This window comes from Gorilla gorilla, chromosome X, assembly GCF_029281585.2.
Source record: "Gorilla gorilla gorilla isolate KB3781 chromosome X, NHGRI_mGorGor1-v2.1_pri, whole genome shotgun sequence".
Lineage (NCBI taxonomy): Eukaryota > Metazoa > Chordata > Mammalia > Primates > Hominidae > Gorilla > Gorilla gorilla.
The window spans coordinates 16,353,444-16,377,338 of NC_073247.2; the positions used below are offsets into that span (position 1 = coordinate 16,353,444).

Here is a 23,895-nt window from a genome sequence, read left to right on the forward strand (position 1 = left end):
GTATCCTCATTTTCCTTATTAGCATAGGCTTACTTTACTTTGAAATGAACAACATCAACAGATGAATGGCTAAAGAAAATGTGGTATATCTACACAATGGAATACTATCCCGACTTTCAAAAGAAGGAAAACCTGTCATTTTCGAGAACATGCATGAACATGCAGGGTGTTATGCTGAGTGAAATAAGCCAGACACAGAAAGACGGACACTGCATGATCTCACTCATATGTGGAGTCTATGAAAAAGCCCAACTCATGGAAACATAGAGTAGAGTGGTGCTTACCAGGGGCATGGATAAGAGGAATGGGGTGGTATTAATCCAAGGATACAAAATTTCAGCTAGACAGGAGGGATAAATAATCAGTTTTTGGGGGAGAGATATGCTTATGAGCTTGGATCAATGAGTCCACACTGAACGCATATATCACAACATCACTTTGTACCCCATAAATAGATATGAATATTATTTGTCAATATACAATTAAAACATAGGAGAATCTGGGTGCAAGGTATATGGGAACAATCTGTACTACCTTTGCAACTATTCTGTCAATCTAAAAGTATTCTAAATAAGAAGTTTAATTTTTAAAAGTTAAAAAAGGAAAAAGATTGTGCTTCTAATTCCATGCGATTGTGCTTATCAAAGATCATCCAAGAAATCCCAAGGAAAGTAAAGGTTCATTTTGAAATATTGTTTGTAGCATTTGCAAGAGTCTGTCAGAACAAATATGCAATCGTTGTGTTTCAAAAGAAAAGTTCGTATGCTCTAGAGAGCTTCATGTATAATTATTTTTGAGTGTATGTGTGTGTATATACATAGGTACACTGGATATGTATGCATATAATATGTATCTATATATTATACACAATATATAAGTTTTTTCACACACATATGCACGCAGACACACACACACACACACGCACATATGATAGCCAGTACAACACTAGAATACTATGTTATATGACCTTGTGTTTTACTCACTATTACACATGAATATATATTAAGGCTTATTACCGATAAAAACTTGAAGAAATTCCAGTAACTTTGTGTTCCATAAAACTCTTTGGAAATTGCCATAATGATCTATTTCTCAATGTCATCTCTTCATCTTCCCAGGGAGATTATAAAGACGTTTATCGGGAAGAGGAAGAAATAGTAGAGAAGTAAGTGCAGAAGGGAGAAAGAAAGAAGAAAGAGGGAAGGACATCTTTCTCTCCACACTAAGCTAGGAAAGAAATGTAATTCTCAAAACGGATAGAAATATTTTTGTCTATCCACATCACGATGTGGCCTTGATGGTAACTTGGAAATTGACCAAGAAAGTGAATTTTGATGATGAGTTACCTTGTCTCCAGGCAGAGCCTCCGTTCCCTCATTAAAAAGAAAATGCATAAAATAAAATACCACAAAGTATAGGGTCAGACTGCCAAATGGAGCTGAGTTACAAACTTCTTGACTCAATGATGAGGGAAGAACAAAATCAGTCTCTTCATCAGGTGTGTCAGCAGAGTGCCTGACTGGCTTTTAAATTTTTAATTTCTATTTTGGGGGAATAATTATGGGGATGAAACTTTAGTGGTTTTTCTTTCCTTCCCTCAAGACCACGCACGTCGTGTCTGAGATTCCCACCTCCCCACTACCCTGACCTTACCCTTGTTTGGTTTATCTCCTCCTCTAAATTTAGTCCAGTATAATCTTCTACACTGTCTCTGTTCCCTGTTTCCTTATGGTGCATCTGCACTCTAGATGTGCATCAGGCAGTTTCTCTCCTCCTACAGGATGGAAACAAGGCATACTTTGCTATTTCTGTTTTATTCCCGCAGGCCCTAGTTGTGCGCTTGCTGTAAAGATGCCAAATGAACAAAGATAATTAATTTTTTTTTTAAAATTCTGCCAACATGTTAAGCAGAGTTCCTAGAAGTCAGCAGCATAGAGTTATGGCACTTCCTTTCTTCAAATATGACTTAAAAGCAGACTTGAAAATGAATCAGATGACCCTGGATCCTTTGAGATTTTTTATGAGTTGATGACAAATTCTCAAATCTGCAATTTTGTTTTATGTTTAACTGGACCCCATGGTGCAAGCTGGCCAAACGCTCTCTCTGGTGAGCAGATAAGCATATAGAGATTGGGGGTCTCCTGTAGGGTAACTTGAGCTTCCGCTGCTAGTGGAGGAGAATAACCCAAGCCAGCTGATTCTGGTCCTTGGCCAGCAGATGTTTGGCTATTATTTAGATGCATGCTTTCCAGGAGAATGTAACAAAGCCCTTTAGCACAGTTGCAAGCCTTTCCCTTCCCAGGTTGAGCGTGGATTTATTCCCACTGCTGACAAAGGAAGACTTCACTTATTTATTTTTTATTATCAATGTATGCTCTGGTAGTAAAAATATATGACCTCAAATATGCTGCCTTTATTTACAATTCTTCCAGAAAATGCCTTATCACTTATTCCTCAGCAGACTCATCTTAGGAAAGACCAGCTGTTAATATCATCTTCTGTTCCACCAAGAAACAATGCATTTATGCTTCATGTTTCAGGCCGGAAAGTAGTTTCCCCAATTAGCTCAATCCTAAGTAAAGGGTCATTGAGGAGTTGTTATGAGGTGCATTTTCTCCCCTTTCCCCGTTGGGCACAGTACGGATCTCATGGTGTTTGTATTCTCTACAAAATGGGGAGGCTAGCAGCTGGTTTTAGATTCAGATAGTGCATAATACAAATAGGCATTCTGCATAAACATTTCCAATTTAGAAACTATAATTTCCACTGATCTTTTTGTATTGTTGTCTTTGCAATGGGCTGGCGACAAATAGATAATATTTTTCATTTGCACCTAAGAGGTGTTTGTTCAGAACTCAAGCCGCATTAAGCTTTCTGTTGGGTGCTTGTCTTTTCAGAGTGCTGCTGACATGTGTTCATTCCAATAAATTAACTGTCCGCTCCAATCCGAATCAGCTGGTTGAAAGAAGCTACCTTGCTGTTTTTAAACTGGACTTGCTATTAGAAGAAAACAGGTGGGAACTTCCTTGCCTTCATGTCATTTTGACCCTCCATTGGTCTCAGGGAGCAATCACTAAAACCAACTGCAGAATTGGGTTAATAATGAAGTGTACCAGGTACACCCCCCATGCAACTAACTTCTCAGGTGATTTTGTTATTGCACTTCAGAAATAAACATAAGGATGCTTATCCCAAATGGGATGTGTGATAGAATGAAGAAATTGATCTGAAGCCCAGTGGAGAAAGATGTAGGTGTGATGTTCATGGAATTAGAATATCTAGTGAGACCTGTTTAAAGGAAAACTTGTTTAAAGAAGATTTGTTTAAAGGAAAATGTGCTACGTGGATGGACGAGATGGAATAATCCTATTATCCACTTATTTCTAATTTCTCCTCTCATGTGCCTTTCACCAGAGCTAATGGTATTCTTGGTAAAGTGCTTCAACACCTTGCAGCAACAGGGATAAAATCTAGTGTGAAGAGAAGAGTTGTAAAATCTATGAACATCCAACCAGCTCTTGAGTAATGAATAACTTTTGTGTCGATACTGATGGCTTATCCTGGATTTTTGATTGCAAGGAAAAGAGACTCATCAGACAAAGGTTGCTATGCAGACAACGTGCTCCTGTCATGGGGAATTTTAGGACAACCAGGAATACTCCCTTCCCAGAGAGAACCCTCTTTCTGCGTTTCCCTTCCTCTTCCTCTCTGGGGGATACAGTTTCTTCCAGATCATGTTGTCTTGCCTTTCACTTGATCCTGCTTCTGCAGTGCTTCCCAATTTCACATTGTCAAATGTCTCTGCCTTCATCTACACTTGAAAGATGACCAGTCTGATTTCCCTTTTTATTTTTATTGTGGGAAGCTGCCATTGATCTATATTACTATCATCATAATAATAATCACCATCATTACTTCTACTGTCATTATTATTTTATAAGAAAAACATTGAGTTTTTCTTGAATAGCCCACAGACTATATCAATGTAGAAGAAAATGAGAAAAAGGCCAGGCACGGTGGTTCATGCCTGTAATCCTGGCACTTTGTGAGTCCAAGGTGGGCGGATCACTTGAGGTCAGGAGTTCAAGACCAGCCTAGCCAACATGGTGAAAACCCATCTCTACTAAAAAATACAAAAATTAGCCAGGCATGGTGGCGTGTCCCTGTAATCCCAGCTACTCGGGAGGCTGAAACGGGAGAATCACTTGAACGTGGGAGGCGGAGGTTGTGGTGAGCCAAGATTGCACCACTGCACTCCACCCTGGGCAACAGAATGATAATTTGTCTAAAAAAAAGAAAAAAGAAAAGGAAAGAAAATGAGGGAAAAAAGCGTTTAATATTATACACTAAACTTAAGAAACTACTAAACCCAAGAAAGGAAAAAAAATAATAAAATGCAAAAAATGCGTGATCTGCCTCTATATTAAGATAGGAAATAAGTTAAAAAGGGTATGAAATTGAACTATTATCCCAAGTCCTATTAATTCAGGACAACTGCTACAGGGTACAATTGTGTGAACATTTGCCCATCTATGAAGAATAAAACTAGGATAGGCTCAAATTGTACACTATTTATTTGTTAAAGGGATTACTGTGGTATCTGTTCATAGTAATTATATGGTGGATTAACATAATAAAAGTCAAATTTATGCCACTATTTAATAGAAATATTGCATTATGTGGTGCTGATATTTTTGTCAATTTAAATAGGCCGTAAAATATGTCATGGTAAATGGGACAACTAAATAAAAGGCTTTCTATGGCATCTTGGACTAGACAACAAGACGATAATCCATATGTTCTAGAAGTTTTGGCTGCAAGGTGAATGCTCATTCTATTAAATTACTTTTCATGGAAATCCAAGGCATCAAAGCTCTGCAGAGGACAGAGGTAACTGTGAGATTTAGTTTACATGGCTCACAAGCGAATGCCATGTTTCCTCTGAATTGTTTTTACAGTAAACACCTACATCAATAGCATAATTTTGAAGTTGAAGCCCATTGCTTCAAAATGAGAAAAGTCAAAACCATGCTTATTAGCTGGTTATTTAGCCACATATTTCTCTTATTAGTTTAATATTGGAATAATATTTCCAGGGTCCATTTTAGACAATAACTGTCAGCTTGTTCTTGTATTTTAAAAAGGAAATATTAGTATTTTTTCTCCAGCATACATGGATCATAAAAGACTCACATAATTTGGAGTATTTTTGTGCAGACATGCTGTAAATTCTTCCTTGGTCACTCAAGTAATTAATTGAAAATACAAAATGTTAGCCCTCCATATTACAAACAATTTTATATATACGCCTAAATTAAGGGAGACACATCTTAAAACATTAGTTTGTATCTTGTTTCTGCTAGTGCGTAAGATACACTTAATTGAGTTTGTAAAACAATTCCCTGGGTTGGAAGAACAAAGTTAAAACTTGTTATATAATGGGTCCCACTTAGGTTTATAAGAAAATTGTGGCTAAAGGGTATAAACAGTGACCATGTATCCTGCTAAATTTCTTTTTCTCTCAGGAGCAAGCTAGCATATAGAAATTTGGATTTCAGAGGTGGGGAGGGACAGGATGAAAAATACTGCACATTTAAAACTTAAGTATATGAATATATTCACACTTAAATGTATTCCTACTTAAATATTTGATAGATCTCTAAGGTGGAATCACTCTTCCTAAATGACAACATGAAACCAAAGCTGTTGAGTTTGGAGGTGGGGATCTGCTCTGTGTCTGCCGCTGAACGTTCTTCTAGTGGTATTCGAGGACAGAGGAAGGAGATTCTGAAGCAGTCAGGTAGGGAGATAACGGTTTCTTCCATTGCCCAAGTCTGGAGAAAAGGGGTTTTGTCTGTGGTCTGATGGGGATGACACAATGCATTGGGGATGGTGGGGTGATGATAATAGCCACACATTTCACAAAGTGTGTGCACTGGTCACACAGGTTAGGCAGTCCATGGACATTGTTGGTTAGGAGCAGATGTCCTGGGGTTTCATCTCATTCAAAGAGTGCTGCTTTTGAAAGCCAGTCCTATTTAATGCATTTTGGTGTACATCCTATAGCAATCCAAGCCTGCTTTCTCCTATGCTAAGCATTATTCGCAATGTTTCCGTGGGCACCTGTATCTCCTTTGTGCTCTCTAACCTTAATCTTCCAAGTTCCATGCGCTCTCTATGTGCATTCAGGTGAGATGTAGGCACAACAAGGGTTTTAAAGCGCCATTTCAGCAAAAATGAGCACAGAGAAAAACAAATCACAAGTAAAGTAAAATCACAGGTAAAACTGAGAAACTGTGTTTTAAACGGGCACTCTACAAAATCTATAAGCACTGTGAATCTACTCTGTTTATGAGTGCATATATGTGTGTGTGTGTGTGTGTACATGATGAGTTTTAAGATTTAAAGCTATCGTTGTTCTCCAGACATGGAGAGATTACGGTTTTTTTCTTCCCCAAAATGTCTACAGGGAGGCATATATTTCTCCAACAACTGTGTGTGTTAGAGAATAGTTGACAAGCACATGCTTTTAAAAGCAAAACGATATGATTGCGATCACTAGATATTTTATGTTCTAAGACTGCAACCTTGAGCAATTCATTTAATCTTCTGTACCCCAGTGTCGTCATATGTAAAATGAGACAGTCTACACCCTGGGACTGGTAAAAGGACTAAATGAGGTAATGCATATAACCTATGCAGAACAACACATTTTGATGATTATTTGAAAGTTTTAAAACAAGTCATTGCTCTGTAAATGGTTGACTCAATGCTTTTCGAAAATCTCTTAAGCATTTGTTTGAAAAGTTTGTCTGTATGTAATGCACATCCTTATGAATTGTTATGTTCTTTTTTATTATTATAATTTGAAAACTGTAATTGCTCTACTAGAAATAACACCTGAAGCCCAATAACACAGGCAGCCCAAGCATGTTAGTTTGAAAGCTGTGCTCATAACGCACATCTTCATAGAAAGAGATGTTGCATAAAAACGAAGCTAATACCTGAGCCCACAAAAAACTGATTCGGCCAGTTGTACCACTGAAGCATAATAATGGTTCTAATATTCAAAATTAGGCATCGTTTGATTTCTCAGTTTTTATGGGAATTTTTAGGGTTATATTTTGGGGTGCCAGAAATACATCTCCCCATTTCCTTTCTTCTGAGTCCAAGGCCCTGTGTTTAGAGCCTGGGGCTGAGAAAGATTTTTCTTTTGGGTATCCTTCCAGCTGTGGCTGTTGGCAATTTGTCTTAGTCTCCGAAGACTCCCTATCCAGCCTGTTTAGGAACCAGTGACCTCAAGAACTAGTCTGAACATTCACCTTTAATAAATGTCACCTGTTAATTCCAGGTAAGGTTTTCCCCTGGCTAATTTATCTCATTTTCCCTAATTCTCTTGCCTCTAGAGGAAACAGGATTATTTGTGGGTGTTCTAAGTATTTACACGGATGGTCATTTTAGAGAAGGGTAGAGTTTCAGTGGACTTTTTCCTGTATCCCCATTTCTTTCAATATAATAATGAGAATTTGCAGAGAAAGTGTCACTTTCACTTCCTTAGCATAACCTAGATTTTTTTTGAACCAGGTGGCCTGAGAGATGGGACATATGAGTACATATTCTGGAAGTTCTGAGAAAGAACAAAAGAAACAGCCCTCATATCTGGCTGCTGGAACTGGCCTGCTAATTAATGGCTAAGTCAAGGTGCATCCGGCTGCACATAAAAATAATTGAAAGAACTTCAACATCAGAGGAAGGCAGCCCACAGCCAGCATGGGATGAGACAGAAACATGAACAATTTGTAACCACTAATAATGACCCCAAATCCCCTTCTCTTCCACTGCTTATTTTTACTGAAGACAATGCTAGTCATGCTCTGGTCCTGTCACTTTCTGGCTAAAGGTTATTGACATCCCCATTATCCTGATAGCAACCAATCCAGAAACAAGTTCTTGCCCCTCTTAGCACTTCTAAAACAACCCAGTCTAAGCCCAAACCCTTGACCAGCCCGTCTGAACCCCTCTCCAAGGTAGCTCATCATTCTCCTTGTATGCCCTCCCTCTGTTGAAACAAGTTCCTAAACCCAAGCTTAACTTCAGATGCGGTTCCAGGTGGTATTTGATGACTGCGCCTAATCAGTTCTGGTACATGCAGCTATAAAATGACGCAATGTTTTTATTGTTTTTGTTTTTTTTTTTTTTGCTTTCTTATTATCACTATCGCCATCACCCTTGAAAAGAGGACAGTCATTAATTTCTCAAACAGATTGCTCTGCCTCCTTAATGCTTTCCTTGCATCCAGAGCCCTCTCACTCTGATACAAACTATCCTCACGGTTACTTCTAAAGTGGACAGTTCTCCATTCTTTGCAACCTAAAAGAGCTGGGGTTAGTTGAGGACCAGCAACACGTGCACCACTTTGAGAGCTCGTTGGAAATGCAGACACAGGTTCACCAAACCACAATTGAATAAGGATCTGCACTTTAAGCAGACGTCCTACATGTTCCTAAGAACGTGAATTTTTGAGAATTACTGCTAAATGTCCCAGCTACACTCATACACCAATTTGGTGCAATCATTTGGCGTCTCCCTGACTTTGGGACAAAGCCCAAACTCCCTGCCTTGCCTCTGGAGGTTTTTTATCAGCCAGTTTCTTTCTGCCTCGTATTTCCCACCTTTCTAAAAAATACCTTGTATTTTTTTACCCATGATGCAGGAGCATGGTTTCCCAACTTCCTCTGTCTTCTCACTTCAAAGGTGTGGAATTCTATCCTCCCCACAACACACCACCGTCATTTTTTCTACGGAGTTGGAAAGATCTGGCTTAGGTTTCTTCAGACAGAATACGTTCCCAACCTTCCCAGACTAGGTTAAGAGCAGTGTCCAGACATTTCTTAGCACCACTTATTAGCATGGGTGCCATCTCCATCTCCAGCACCCCCTGCCTCTCCTTGCTTCTGTGTTTCTCTGCCTTCCCCTTGAGTTTTATGGTGTGAGAAGTTTTTTCTTCAATTTTAACACCAGCCCAGCACAGGGCCTGGGACAGTGGAGATATTCAGTAAAGGTTTGTTGAATGAATTAATGAATGCATACATTTTTTAGCATTCCTTGGGTTATTCATAATGAACAAGAATGCATAAAATAGTCAAAACAAGAGTGATTCTCCCTCCAGCTAAAATTTGCTAAAAATTCGACTTTGAATGCCTGAAGATGACAGTATGTATAAGAGTATATATGTGTGTATATACGTGTTTATATGTGTGTGTTTAACGCAAATGCCATTCTTAGAGATTTAAGTGCATGCATATCTATGAATATATCTATGTAAATTATGTATCTGTATATATGTATGTGTGTCTAGGTGTGTGTATATTCAGTAATGGCCCTTTTCCAAGGGGGATGTGTTCAAAACTCAGTGGATACCTGAAACCACAGATAGTACCAAACCCTTTATATACTATGTATTTTATTATATGTACACACTTTTGATAAAGTTCATAAATTCGAGGCAGTAAGAGATGAACAATAATAAAAGAGAACATTTATAACAATATACTGTCATAAAAGTTACGCGAGTGTGGTCTCTTTCAAAATATCTCATTGAACTGTACTCACATATTTTTAGACCACAGTTGTCCACAGTACCTGAAACTGCAGAATGTGATTGCACAGATAAAGAGAACTAATGTATTTTCTATGTATATATACACACACACACCCAGGAATATATATATGAGCACATTAAATGTGTTGTGTGTGGATATACGAGTGTGTGTGCACATATATATGAGTGTGTGTATATTTATGTTTAACGGAATTGGCATCTTCAGGAATTTAAGTATGTGATATCTATGTATATATTTACATGTGTAACATATATATGCATATATGCATGTGTGCATATACAGTGTATGTAATGTATACATGTACAGTCACGCACCGCTTAACAATAGGGATCAATTCTGAGAAATGTATCGTTAGGTGATTTCATCATTGTGCAAACATCATGTAGTGTACTTACATAAACCTCGAGGTGCAGCCTACAGTACCCCTAGGCTCTATGGTATAGCCTAGTGCTTCCAGACTACAAACCTCTACAGCGTGTGACTGGAGAGAAGACCCTAGGCAACTGTAACACAATGATTAGTATTTGTGTATCTAAACATATCTAAACATAGAAAAGGTACAAGAAAAATGTTATTATAATCTCTTGAGACTGTCATGTTATTTGCATTTGTCCAAAATGTTATTATGCTGTGCATGACTCTATACATAATGCATATATATGTACATGTATATACATATATAATGTACACATAAATGTACATATATGTGTATGTGTGTCTATGTATTTCTCCTGTGTGCCTTCACAACACGATTGAGGCAAACAACATCTGAAGAATTTAGGAGTTCACATATGTCAGAGAGTCCAAGTCCTTGCTATCTTTCTTTATCTGATACTTAGCTAGGATTATCACAACATGCAGGGCCTTGGCTTACAAGTGTTTGCCATATAACTTCTTGGTGAAAAGATTTTGGCTATGAGGATATACTATCCTGTTATCCATCAAGTTCTCCTGTCGCATAGGGGCTAGTTTCCTCTGAACATATTCCATTATGAAAGGGGAGCAATGCAGGTGCGTGCCCCTTAGGGCTACTGCGAATGTCAAATAAGATCGTGATGGTTGGATGCACAGGAAGGAATTGACAAATGAGCTCCCATTGGTATGATAGTGATTTTCTGCCTCTTGAGTTTCATTCGGTAGAATTTCTTGCCGTCACTTGAAGGCTTACTCACCTAAGGCTATTTGAAAGTGTTTTGTTGACCACAACTCAAAACACAGTGACGCAAGAATGTGCAGTGGTAGAAATAACAAATCCAAACACTCCATTTCAGACAGTGTCACCTGAGGAGCTTCACCAAACAGGGCTTGGTTTTCCAAAATCAGGCCAGCAGAGTCTCCTCAACTGTGCAGCTGGCCAAAGCTAAAGAAACTATCCCATTACCAAATGTATTTATCTATTTGTAGCCTATGTCAGGCGCATCACTTAGTTTTTACAAAGAAAAAGACATTCAAAGAACAACAAAAGTAAATAAAACACGCCACCTACCAAGAAAGAATGGACGCATAATTATTTGCACAAAGCATTAGAAAATACTGTGATATTTTATTATTAAAAATGCTGCTGAAAAGTTTATACATATGTGTCCGGCCATATATATCTTCTATCATTACTTAAGGCAAAATAAAAAACAAAATTGCAAAATAATAATCCAAGGAACCATTAAACCCTGCGTGCCTTTGAAGATCAAGAGTAAAAGCCTAGGACAGGATTTTTTTTTTCTTACTTTTTTCTCATTTTTTTTCTTTTTTCTCTTTTTTATAGATAGCAAGTATATTTTTTCTCATAGAACTCTATGAAGATTCTATAACTTCTTTCCATGTAGAAATAAGATATCATTTAAGATGTACTAAATCACTTTTGATCATAATCCCCTGTAAAAGCTAAAGTTATTCACTTAACAGGAACTCTGTTTTTCCTTATTCAAATGTCACAAGCCTGACGCGTTACTGTACATATTGCTAGCAGGAGACAACTGGAAATACTAAACAAATACTGGAATTCACATTACAGACAGACGAAACCAACATGGATGCCACACATCACTTCCTTTGTAGATTCACAGAGAGCCTATTTGTGGTTGCTCAGGTGGGGTCATACATTGCTTGCAGAAATGGCCTGATCATAATAGCTCTATGAAACAATGAATTCGGAATGAAATCTTACCATGACACCTCTCTGTAGGAAAGAAATGTTGCTTCACGTGTGCTACGTTGAGATAATATTTCACATATTTATATACAGATAATCACTCTCAAATTTAACCCAAGATATGCAATAGGATTTGGGGGTGACTTGTACGCATTTCTAAAAACACTTTTCTTTTTTCTAGAGGTCACTCTCAAACACTGATATATCACTATAGTTTGAGTGTAGGGATTCAGTAATCAAAGGTTGTTACTGCAAAAGAGCCAGGCAGCTGGACAATTTTTATGGGGAATGTCCACTTTAGCAGAGAGATTTAAGACTGGATTTCTAGAATAACCCACAATGGAGCCGAGGAACATGATCTTCAAATATCTTTGGCTACTGTTTCTTGGTAATGCAATAATTTTTCAAAAAAGTATCCATTGCTACTATGTTTCCTTCCACCTTATAACACTCAAAACTTTCCTGAAAAATGAGAAGAGAAATGAAAAAATGACAAGCTGTTGGAAAGACAAATCTCTGATCCCTAGGTCACCAATTTAAAATCGGTGAATAATTTCCATTCAATGTCTTCTCAGTGAAGTTATCCTAATTTCCCAGAAAACCCATGCAAAGCAGTTTTAATATTCTATCCTTTCTTCCCCCATTCTTCTATAATATTCACCGTTTGGTGACCGGATACACAAATCCACAAAAAGTGATATTTTCAGACAATCATATGTTTGATCCCATAAATGATACAAAAGATTTTTAAAAACCTGCTTACTGATAAATAAGGGACCGAGTGCTTAAACAAAAAGGAAAGACACATGTCTTCCTTCAATCTGATTAGCTAAGCTGAGCAGGTACTTCATCGGCCAAACCCTCCCGCAGCTGCTAGGGAACACAGAGCCGTATTTACTCCAAGGGGCATAGCCCCACCAAAGGCAAGCTTTCTTCTTTTTTTGGCAGGGCCCTGAAATGGGAAGCAACTCTTCCTAAACATATTCAAAGGGCCAGAGCTACAGAACGGGACTTGTATTTTTGTTTCTCCCTACTGATTCTTTGTGTGTGCATGTCTCTAATTTAACAAGCTGTAAATACATTACACTTTGGGGACCCATCTCTGTACTGCAATTTCATGAAGGCTAACATGTACAAGTCAAAAGTTTTTCAAAACACTGGTCTCCTAAGAATGCTCTTGCATGCACCTGTGCAACCTGACGGGGGAAATAGGCCACACAGACCTTCTGGGTCTTCTGTGGGACATCACATCCTCCTACAAATGAGAATCTCATGTAAGAAAATCCCATGTCTTTGTTTACCACAAGTAATTAAGAAGAAAAGCCTCTTTTGTTGGGGAGGAAACAGAGGTGATATGACTAATGTGTATATATATATATATATATTTATATACGTACGGAGCACAATGAAAAGCACAACCTTGCTAAAAGCTCTTTCAAAGTGAAAACACCAATAAAAGCTTTTTTTCTTGTTTGTCTGTTTGTGGTTTTTGTTTAAACTCACAGCTATATACATTTTTCTTTTTTACAAAGTCTCTTAAATATAGTTCAGGCTGGCAAAACACCTCTTTGCACAGAACCGTACAGATTTCGCTGCACAGTCCATTCTTTTATTTTAATAATAAATTTCTACGTTTCCTTCTCTCTGGATTACAGCTCCATGTGCTGGGCAAAATCTCATTGACTCTTTCTTCACTTAAGGAGAGCCATCCATTGTGTGGCACAGAAAGAAATGTTTAAACTTCCATTGTAATTAAAAAATATTAAGTGTCCTTGGCTGAGTTTCAGAAGTGTCAGCTGCTTCCATGACGTTGGAAACACCCAGGGCCTTGAAATGGTGATGTCCTATCACACTAAACATTGATTGGAGTGGTAGAGATCTTAAAGCAGTTATTTTAACAGAAATGTGTACTTCTCACATTTCATTGGGTCAGAAGTTGATCTCGTAATACTGGAAAACACCAACGATAAGGGTCTGCCGGGATGGGATGACTGCCTTTTTGCATTTTTGTCTTAAGTCAGTGGGACAAAAACATTCCTGGTTTGGAGACTTTCTTTCTCTCTCTCTTTCCTTCTCTCTTTCCTTCCCTCTTCTATGTTGCTGAGTGGGTAGGGCAGAGGGATAGGAAGGGAAATAGGGCAAAGCTATACTCTAGTGGTGGAATGTCCGTGGGGTAAATTTGTACTGTTTTGTCCTCCACTGAAGGTGTTAAAAGTGTGCAAAGGCTGCATCCCCGTCAGTGTGTTTGGAATCATGGTGATGGTGTTTGGCGTCATAAGTGGGATGTCATCCGGCGACCGGCGCAGCGTGAGGGTGTAGTCTGGCGGGCAGGTGAGCCTCAGCGTGTCGTGTGCCTGCAGCGACTCACACTCGTGATCGTGTTCCAGCTGCTTCATCTGCAGAGACATGATCTCTTCGTTCTGGATGTGAGCGATATCATTTGTGGTGTTTCTCTGGGGACTGGGGCGTCTGTGAGTCTCATGGCGCCTCTTGTCCTTTTTGTAGTACAGCGCCGCAAAAGCTAAGATGTTGAGGAAGAGGAGCGACGCCCCGACGGCAATGGTGACACTTAATTCGGTGGAATAATCTCGTTTGGTTTCAATGAGGACAGTTGTGTCCTCGGGCCCTGTTTTGTGAGGGTCCTTAGAGTGTTTGGGATTGTTGGCAGGAGTGATTGCTGGGCGTTTGGTGGTTGGCCATATCTTGGCGGGAGATCGCCGGGTACCATAGGGAAATGATGTCATGTCTGGTGGAGGAACCTTTGTGGTTGTTGAAACATACTGGAATATCTCGTTCAAGTTGTGCAAATGAGGAACGAGTTCCAACCAGAAAGCCACTTTCGTTGCCCGGTAGTGATCTCTCACTCTGGGTTTCAAGCCAATATGCAGATAGAGCTGGTCTTTGGGATTATACTTGGACCAGGCCACTTCTTCAAAGCGGTTGGGTTTTGTGTGAATGAACTTGGTATCCTGAGGAACTGGTTGATTTGGATCACTGAGGATAGAAGGAAGAAAAAAAGAAGGGTCATACTCTTCCACATGTGACATGAAATTATCTTAAACCAATAAATCAGGAAGTTACAATCTGCTCTTCATATATATTTATCAATGAGCACAAAATACCCAAGCAGCAAAGGTACATTCTGTTTTAATCCTAGACCTGTCTACCATGTTGTCTTTTCCTTTAAAAATTGCTCTTATTTTTCTTTTAAATATAAATCCTGATAGCAGCATTATGCAATTTTTATAACATGTTTACTATTTTTTAAGGCATCAAATGATCTTCAAAAATAAAGGGAAAGAAGGAAAACTAAGTGTCTCTAGGAAAAATTTCAGTATTTCAAGTTTCACTCTTGTTGAACTGTAAAACTCATCCAGGACTGATTTGCTCCAAAGGGATATTTGGCAATATCTGGAGACACTTTTGGTTTTCGTAGACGAAGGGTCGTTCTATGAAGGGTGGAAGTGAGGGATGCTACTAAATACCCTCTGGTGCACAGGAGAGACCCCCACAGCAAAGAAGTTATCTGGACCCAAATGTTAACAGTACTGAGGTTGAGAAATTCTGATTAAGAAGCTATTGTCCAAGAAATGGGCATTCTCTTTCTTGCTCAAGAATTGCTTTTGAAGTAAATGAATAAATGTTGCGGTTTTAGCAATGAAAATTGATATTAACAGTCAAAAATAGGCTTTATAATTACAAAGTGTTTGTAAATAGACATATGCACCATGTGTTTGCTCTCTATTTGAAGGTAAAAAGAGGAAAGCACACTATGTTAGCTGTAAGAAGTTTGCTAAAATGGTACATATAGTTATGATGAGGTTAACATGTTTAAGATAAAAAAGACACCCAGAAACAAGTCGAGGGCTGTTACAAATGCTAAGTTGTGCTTGGAAACTATGAGCCAAAGAATTATCTTCTTATTTGCACAAGTGGTCACAGGTAGAAGGAGAATCATAAAAATTTGGAGATAATTCATAAAACATAGGGCCTTTAATAAACATCTTTGCAACCGACTCTTTTAGGATAACACTTCCCCTTCAAAAAATAAATTACCAAATGCTCATTTCTTCCATTTTTTTTATGGCTTGTAAAGTAAGCCAAAAAACAATTACGTCTTAAGGTTTATTTGTTATAAAAACGATTTGAGATTATGCATGGCAAAATGTTATGTACTAGTTAGCCCTGAGCATTGAGATGTGATGTGCAGAACCACGCAAGCAGGGAGTTGCAACATCCTGATCAATGGCTCCAGGTGTGAGCTAAGGGCTGTCTTCCAGGTAACTTCTCCTTGGCGGGACTTTTGTGAAACTGCCTCCAGCCATTGCATGGCCTGCATGGCAGAAGGCTGCAGGACCAAGGAAGATCATGTATCTGTAGCCATTACCAGACATTGTGCAGGATTCAAACAATATACTTGAGCCAGAGGCGCCACACTTGCTGAAGGAAGATTTTATCCCCACAGTCTGAGTCTGTGGTGGTGATAAAATAAATCATTTCCCTGTATTCAACTTTCTGCAGCTCTGGCTAGTTAAGAGCTGTGAAATCTTGAGCAAGTTTTCCAGCCAGTATTGGCCTTAACTTACTCCTCTACATGGCTGATGAAAATATCAGGGTTGGAGGTAAGTGATGAAGGTTGAAAGATAATGACAAGATGTCTGGCATGTGGTAAGAATTCAGGAAATATTACCCCCTCTCTTCCAATATAAAAAATAGAACACCTATAATATTGCAAGGGAGGGAGAAGTAGGGAGTGATATACTGTATGTCAGAGTACATACTGAATTTCTATATTGTATACATTGTAGAGTGCATAAAGGTATATTGTATATTACATACTATATACAAGTATACTGCATACCACAGTTTATACTGTATACTAACTGTATACTATATGCAGTATATATATGTGTGTATGTCATGTGTATATATGTGTATATCTATCTATAGATATAGATATTAGATGTATAATGTAATACAGGAGAAAAAGAAAGTTGACCTCTACCCTTTAGTTGAATGCACACTAACTGCTGTGTTTTCACTTTACTAATAGGGTGAGAACAAATATATATAATCTCATAGGTTCTAATACCATGAGTTTTCTTATTTACTGATAAACAATATATTTGAAAAGTCTTCTGCTTTTTTTATTTATTATGCATGTATTCTTACGTGGTTTTGAAAAAATGTTGGATTCAATGCAGCAACTCATGTTTCTTGTGCTCTTTAAGTCCTCTGAAATAATTTTAAAATTTTCAGTTATTTAATGTGTACTGAAAGAAAAATAAGTGAATGAATATTTTAGGAAAAAAATCCACTAATATTAGTTATTGATTTTTAATATTCTAAAGAAACAAATGGAAGTGAAGATTCCGTCTTTTTTTCCATGGATCCAATTTTACTGAATTGGATCTATTAGATGTGTGGCTATCTCATCTATTAAGCAGTGAGCGTCTAGGAAAAGGAGTATTCTGTTCATGTTGGGTACAAGGCTATTTTTGAAGGAACTCAGGGTATATCTGAAAGGTAAAGAAAACACATTATATTTTGTTCTTGAAGAATAAAGCAGAGGATTTGGAAAATCCATATAAATGAGCTGCCACCTGATACCGTCTGTCTATTAAGGATCTCGGAGATGCACAGCCAGAATTCTTAAAGCCAGATAAACTTGTGGAGATTATGATAGCCCAAGTCATTCTCCCTTACCAAACCCTCCAGACAGTGAGGTCTAGATGTGGGGTATCAGTGTTTTGTTTTTTAGACTTTATTCAGCCTAAGAAGTGTTTAAACTCCTGTGAGTAAAATTAAAGACTATAATGATTGAGGACAGAAACACAAGTTGGTCTCTCTAGTAAAAGACTCAATGCATGTCTTCCTCCTTATCCCCCAGCACCTAACACAGCCATTTCCACCTGTCCTGTTTTATTTGAGATGTCATCTTGGCAGCAGAGACTCAAGTGCCTTTCTAAGGTCTAGTTCATTTCTTTAGCTGGAGATGGATATAGTACTATGATCTCTCTAAAAATATCTGTGAATCCTCTCAGCTGTTCCTTTAAGTAGTACAGGTTTTCCTTATACCCAAAACATTGTTCACAGTTAACGATTATTACACCAGACTAGTTTATTATGCATTCAGTGACTCCTCTTCCACACCAGGTGGGGATGTTCATTCATTCAGCTTAAAATTCCTTTTTGGTAATAAAGGTTGCCTTTACAGACAGAATTATGCTGCAACTCTCTGTAACCCATCCCCACTAAACACCTCATTGGAACTTCCTTTTTTTTCCCAAAGATTTAACAATAGTTGAACGTAAATTAATCATAGGATACCAGCACTTTCAAAAGCAGTGATGGTAGCTGATGCAAACAGGACAGAAATCAATCTGCCGTACAAACCCCAGACTCGACGGAACAACATAAAAAAATCAAAATATGTGTTGATCTGATTTTCCATTACAAAACTCTCTTCTCATATCTGACTTCCAATAGCACATAAGGTCTTCTATTCTATATTATAATGCATTGTTTGGTTACTTTAAAGCACTGTTCTTTGTCATACCTTATAAATAAACCAAGATTCCCCCACTCCTTTTTGTCCATCTCTTTCCACACAGAGCTCAAAATGAAAGAATCCTGGATCACTGAGCACCTGAATTTCATTGACCAGCTTGGACGAACCCTTTTTCTCCTATTCCCAAAGTAATTTTACAGGAAAAGGACTTTAATGCTCTAGAACCCTTTTGAAACTTTAGAGTTAGTTTTCACTTTTCCTTGACACTGCCCCTGATTTCCCAAAACGGTCTCAATCTACCTTATTTCTACAATGCCTCTGCATGTTTGGGCTCGCACGGTTCTCTTCCAGCATGATTTTAGTCCTCTGACCTGGACTAACATTGAAACACCTCCTTGCTACACGGGAGGATCCCCCTCAGGCACAGGCCTGGGCAACTGCTTCCCTATTCAAAATAATAATAAAAAAGAAATAGCAAGGATTACTTGAGGCCCTGGCATTCAATGATTTCAACATCCTTTCTTGATCAAGGTTTTCATAATTTAGAGCCTCCGTAGGGACTTCGTCCTCATTTCTACTATGCGTACTCGCTGACTCCGCCTTTCTAAGATGGGAGAGCCCTCTCACCTAATGCTACCATGAAAATATACAGGTGACATAATTTATAAGCAAAGATCCAATTGTCCCTCCCTCCCTCCTTCTTTCCTTCCTCCTCTCCCCTCTTCCCTCTTTTCTCTCTCTTACCCTCCTTTTCCCTGTTTTCCTTCTTTCCCTCCGTCCCTTCTTCCTCTCCTCCTCCATTCCTTTTCCTCCCTCTTCCTTCCTCCCTCCCTTCCTTCTTTCTTTCTCTCCCATTTTTTCCTTCCTTCCATTGCTACTTTCCTTCCTTCCTCTCTTCTTTCTCCCTCCTCCCTTCCCTCTTTTCTTTCTTTCCTTTCCTTCCTTCCATCTTTTCTTCCTTCCTCCCTTTCTTCCTTTCACCTTCCCTCCCTCCTTCCTTCCCTTCTTCTTTCCTTCCTCTCCTCCCCCCTTACCTCTTTCTTTCCTTCCTTCCTCCCTTCCTTTACTCCTTTCTTGATTCCCTCCCTCCCTCCTTTTCTTTTCCTCCCTCCCTCCCTCCTTCCCTCCCTTCCTTCCTTTGTTCCAACTCTCTTTCCTCCATTCCCTCCCTCCTTCCTTCCTTTTCTCCGCCATGCACATCCCAACATCATTTTTCTGTGCTCATCCCAAAACCAAAGGTTTATGTATACCAGGTATATGTGCCTTCAAACCTAGACTAAAGGTCAGAACCATCTACTTTGAGATGTCTATATAGAAGCATCCAGACCCCATCCACTTCATCTTGGCAAACACATGCGCCATCGAGAGACTGGTTGTGCCTGCAGGTTTAGAACGCTTGACTTAACGCCCACTGAGAGTGGTGAAGCATGTCCTGGCACAATGCGATCCTTTCTCCACGGCACCGTGTAGTGACAGACACGCTGGGAGCTATTCTTGTTTCCTCCTGTCACCTCCAGTGCTGGAAGGGAACAGTGATGGTATGCAGAAATATGCCCTCCTGTTCTGTGAGTCATCGTCTGAGTGTGTGCTCTGCAAAATGGCGTTAAACTTGGCAGCTCACACCATGACAGCAGATAAGGTGCATCCCATACTTTCTCCTTGCGGGCATCAGTTTGGTTCATTCTCTGCACCTGGTGACCAGGGAATCCTTCTCTGCCCTGGAGTGATCGGGCCACCACCCAATTTACAATAAACAAATAACTACCAACTGCAACTGAAGTCCTTGTCATCCACTGACGAATACCTAGCTCACCAGACTGTGCCCGACAGTGAAATTCCCCATTTCCTTCTTTTATGGGGCTGCCATGGAGGTGTGATCACTTAAACTATTTGTATTTGAATCCACACGTTGCATTTCACATGAGATGTAAGTTCTGAGTAACTTCCTTGAGGAATCATTTGAGTCATTCTAATACCTTTCCAATGAATTAAAAGAGCTCACTACATTAATACACTCAGTGTTATTTCAGGGATGTTTCCCATGGGCGGAAGAAACAAAAATAGAGGCTTCAGACGGACTGACATTCGAGCTCTGGGTACCTCAATGAACTCTCTCTACCTGCAGCTTTTGATTTCAGTAGCATCAGAGCATCTCTCCAAGTTCTAGCAGTTATTCCTTCCTCATCTCTTCCAGCCATGTCAGGGCCTTCATGAAAGCTAGAAGCACCCTCAACACAGACCATGAATGGCAACGTGAATGTATTCCCTAAATGCAGGGTGGAAATCACAGGCTCTAAGCCAAGTGATTTTAAGAAACAGATTCATGGCATTAAAAAGCACTCAATAACAGAGAGATCACTGTGGTATTCTCTTCTCACGGCTCTCTCAGACCTTCGTGATGTCTTGGTAAAAGCGTCCATTTGGTGTCAGCAGTGATAACGATCACCTCATGGAACTAATTAACTTCCTTTATCTTTTTCTGTCTTTTTTCCTTTTTTTTTTTTTTTTAAATAATGAGAGAGCCAGCCTCAGTCTCATAGCCTTTGGAAGTCAGGAAGAGCTAATGAGAATTTAACAGCATTATTTAGATTTCACTATTGTTTTAATGGTTCCATAAAATGTATGAGGAATGATTCTAGCTTTCCACTTAAGATAATCATATCAAGTTTATTTTCAAATCATGTAAGGAGGAAAAGAAAAAGCATGTTTTTAATGAGAGTAAGTAAAGAGAGTGTTTGCAGACCAAGTCGGTAATACGTTTGGATGCCAATGTAGTGAAGATTGAATGAGTATAGCCATGTTGGGAAACTCTCATGGAAGTCTTTAGGCTTCAAGAGGATGAAATTCTCTGCAAGGGCAGACACCACCTATCTCAGTGCTGTCACAAAAGAGGGCCTGGCCCTGATTTCACAGGGTATTAGAGATTGAATACTGTCTCCCCATGAATTAAGATACGCTGAAGTCATAACCCCAGTATCTCAGTATGTGAGCTTATTTGGAAATAGGGTAACTGCAGATATGATTATTTATGCTAAGTTGAGGTCATACTAGAGTAGGGTGAGCTTCTAATGCACCTTGGCAGATGCTCTTATATGAAGACGGCCATGTGGAGACAGAGACACACAGGGAGGCCGTAAGATGACAAAGACACAGAGTGGGATGGTGCACCTGCAAGGTAGGAATGCCAAAGACTGCACCCAAACACCAGTAACTAAGAAGGAGCAAGGAAATACCCTCCCCCTACAGATTTGGAGGGAACTTGGCCCTGCAAGCACCTTCATTTGCAACTTCTGGCCTTAGAAAGCGTGAACCGATACATTTCTGTTGTTATAAGACACACCGTTTTTGGTGCTTTTTTTTTTTTTTTTTTTTAAAGACAAAGGTTTCGGTCTGTCACCCAGGTTGGAGTGCAGTGTGCAAACATGGCCCACTGCAGCCTTGACCTCCTGTGCTCAAGTGATCCCTCTGCCTCAGCCTCCTGAGAAGCTGAGACTCTCGGCATATGCTACCATGCACAGCTAAATTTTTTCATTTGTTTTGTAGAGATGGACTCTCACTATGTTGCCTAGGCTGGTCTTAAACTCTTGGCATCCTCAGGTGATCCTCCTGCCTCGGCCTCCCAAAGTGCTGGGGTTACAGGCATGAGCCACTGCGCCCAGCATAGCCATACAGTTTTTGACACTCTGATAACAGCAGTCCCAACAAACTAATAAACAAGGTTTACTTTAAAAAAGTATTAATTTGATTTCAATGATTTCTTCACACAAAAAAGAACCGTTGAGTGATAGACAAGCATTTGCATCAAATGTGGGTCCCTCCTCCCTTCTCCTCTGGGTAGCCTTTCTCAGACCAAATCTACAAAGTCTGATTATTGAAAGGTGGTATCCAGGTGATACCTTTTCCACTCCAAAAACATGCTGTACTTTTGCCAAGGGCACAAAACATTCTCAAACCACTCCCTACCCAAACCACTTTGGAATCTTTGTACAGTATGCCAGCTGCTAAACACGTAGGCATTGAAACCACCAGCATCCTCAGATCTTCTAAGGATTACTGTGCATAACTCATGTGTGGCAGGGCCACTGCAGTCTCAGAGCCTCATTCCGCACGGGAAGATTTACCCTCCCCGGGCGACAGGCACATCTTTCTCTCTCATTCAGTGTAAAGAGGCTCAGGGTGATGATGGAGGCACACACTGGTAGAACAGAATGATACCCCATCCATTTCCACAGTTACATTATTAGACGAGAGAAAATGAAAAGATGCCACAATGTTTGGAGCTATTTAGGATGTTTTGGGTTCTTTTCTCCCATGGTTTGCAGAGAATCCGCTCAGCAGAATATTGGCAGACTCTGTTGTATATATGCTTTTTGTATATTTTATATTTTCTACTATATTTAGGCCAATAAATGAGCTTTCCTGTGAGATACACATGTATGTGTGTTTGTGTGTGTGTGTTTATGTATGCATGACATATAGCAATATGATACAAATATCATATATTTTCATTTTCTTTCTCTCTCTAGTTATTTACATAGCAGAGAAAATACAAACATATATTTGTGTATATATATTTGTATTTGTATATATATTGTATATATATAGCATTTGTATATATAGTATATTTGTATTTGTATATACAAATATATTTGTGTATATGTATATACAAATATATTTGTGTGTATATACATACAAATACAAACATAAATGTACTATATTATACAAATAGGAATATCTATATTTTTATATAGACATTAAATATATATAGGAATATATATTTATATTTATTTATAATTATTATGATATTTGTTTTCATTCCTATGGCCAGGCAATCAACACAGTTCCCCAAGTGGTACATGTGCTGTGATATCCTTACAAATTAACAAAAGAGATATGGTTGAAATTAGACTTAAAACTCTGTAATGAGGGCTGGTGTGATGGCTCACACCTGTAATCTCAGCACTTTTGGAGGCTGAGGTGGGAAGATCACTTGAGCCCAAGAGTTTGAGACCAGCTCGGGTGACACAGCAAAACCCTGTCTCTAACAAAATAAAATTAGCTGAGTAAGGTGGTGTGCACCTGTAGTCCCAGCTATTCAGAAGGCTGATGTGGGAGGATCCCTTGAGCCCAGGAGTTTGAGAGAAGCCTGGGCAACATAGCAAACCCTGTGTCTACAAAAATCCATGTAAGGGCATGGTGGTGCACGCCTGTAGTCCCAGCTACTCAAGAGGCTGAGATGGGAGGATCACATGAACCCATGAGCTCGAGGCTTCAGTGAGCTATGATTGCGCCACTATACTCCAGCCTAGGCAACAGAGTGAGACCCTCTTTCTACCAAAAAAGAAAAAAAAATTAAAAATTAGCCAGGCATGGTGGCAGGCACCTGTAGTCCCAGCTACTCAGGAGGCTGAGGCAGGAGGATGGCTTGAGCCTAGGAGTTCAAGGAGGCTGTAGTGAGCTACTGTTGTACCACTGCACTCCAGTGTGGGCAACAGAGTGAGACTGTGTCTCTAAAACAACAAGGACAAAAACGAAACCGTTTAATCAGCTGTTAACAGAACCATCATATATGTATGAGTCCTGCACCTGCAGGTAGGAACTCTGGAATTCCC

General features: G+C 39.2%; 1 protein-coding gene across 5 annotated transcripts in view; it reads right to left on the reverse strand.

Annotated features, from left to right (window-relative positions):
• Window positions 1-11,146: 11,146 nt before the first annotated feature.
• Window positions 11,147-23,895, reverse strand: part of NLGN4X (neuroligin 4 X-linked) — a 342,805-nt gene continuing 330,056 nt past the window's right edge. For all 5 annotated transcript variants that reach the window (XM_004063748.5, XM_004063749.5, XM_019019656.4 and 2 more), the window contains exon 6: window positions 11,147-14,766. In XM_004063748.5, the coding sequence (XP_004063796.1) occupies window positions 13,917-14,766 (850 nt within the window). In that variant the 3' untranslated portion in view covers window positions 11,147-13,916. The remainder of the gene's footprint in view (window positions 14,767-23,895) is intronic.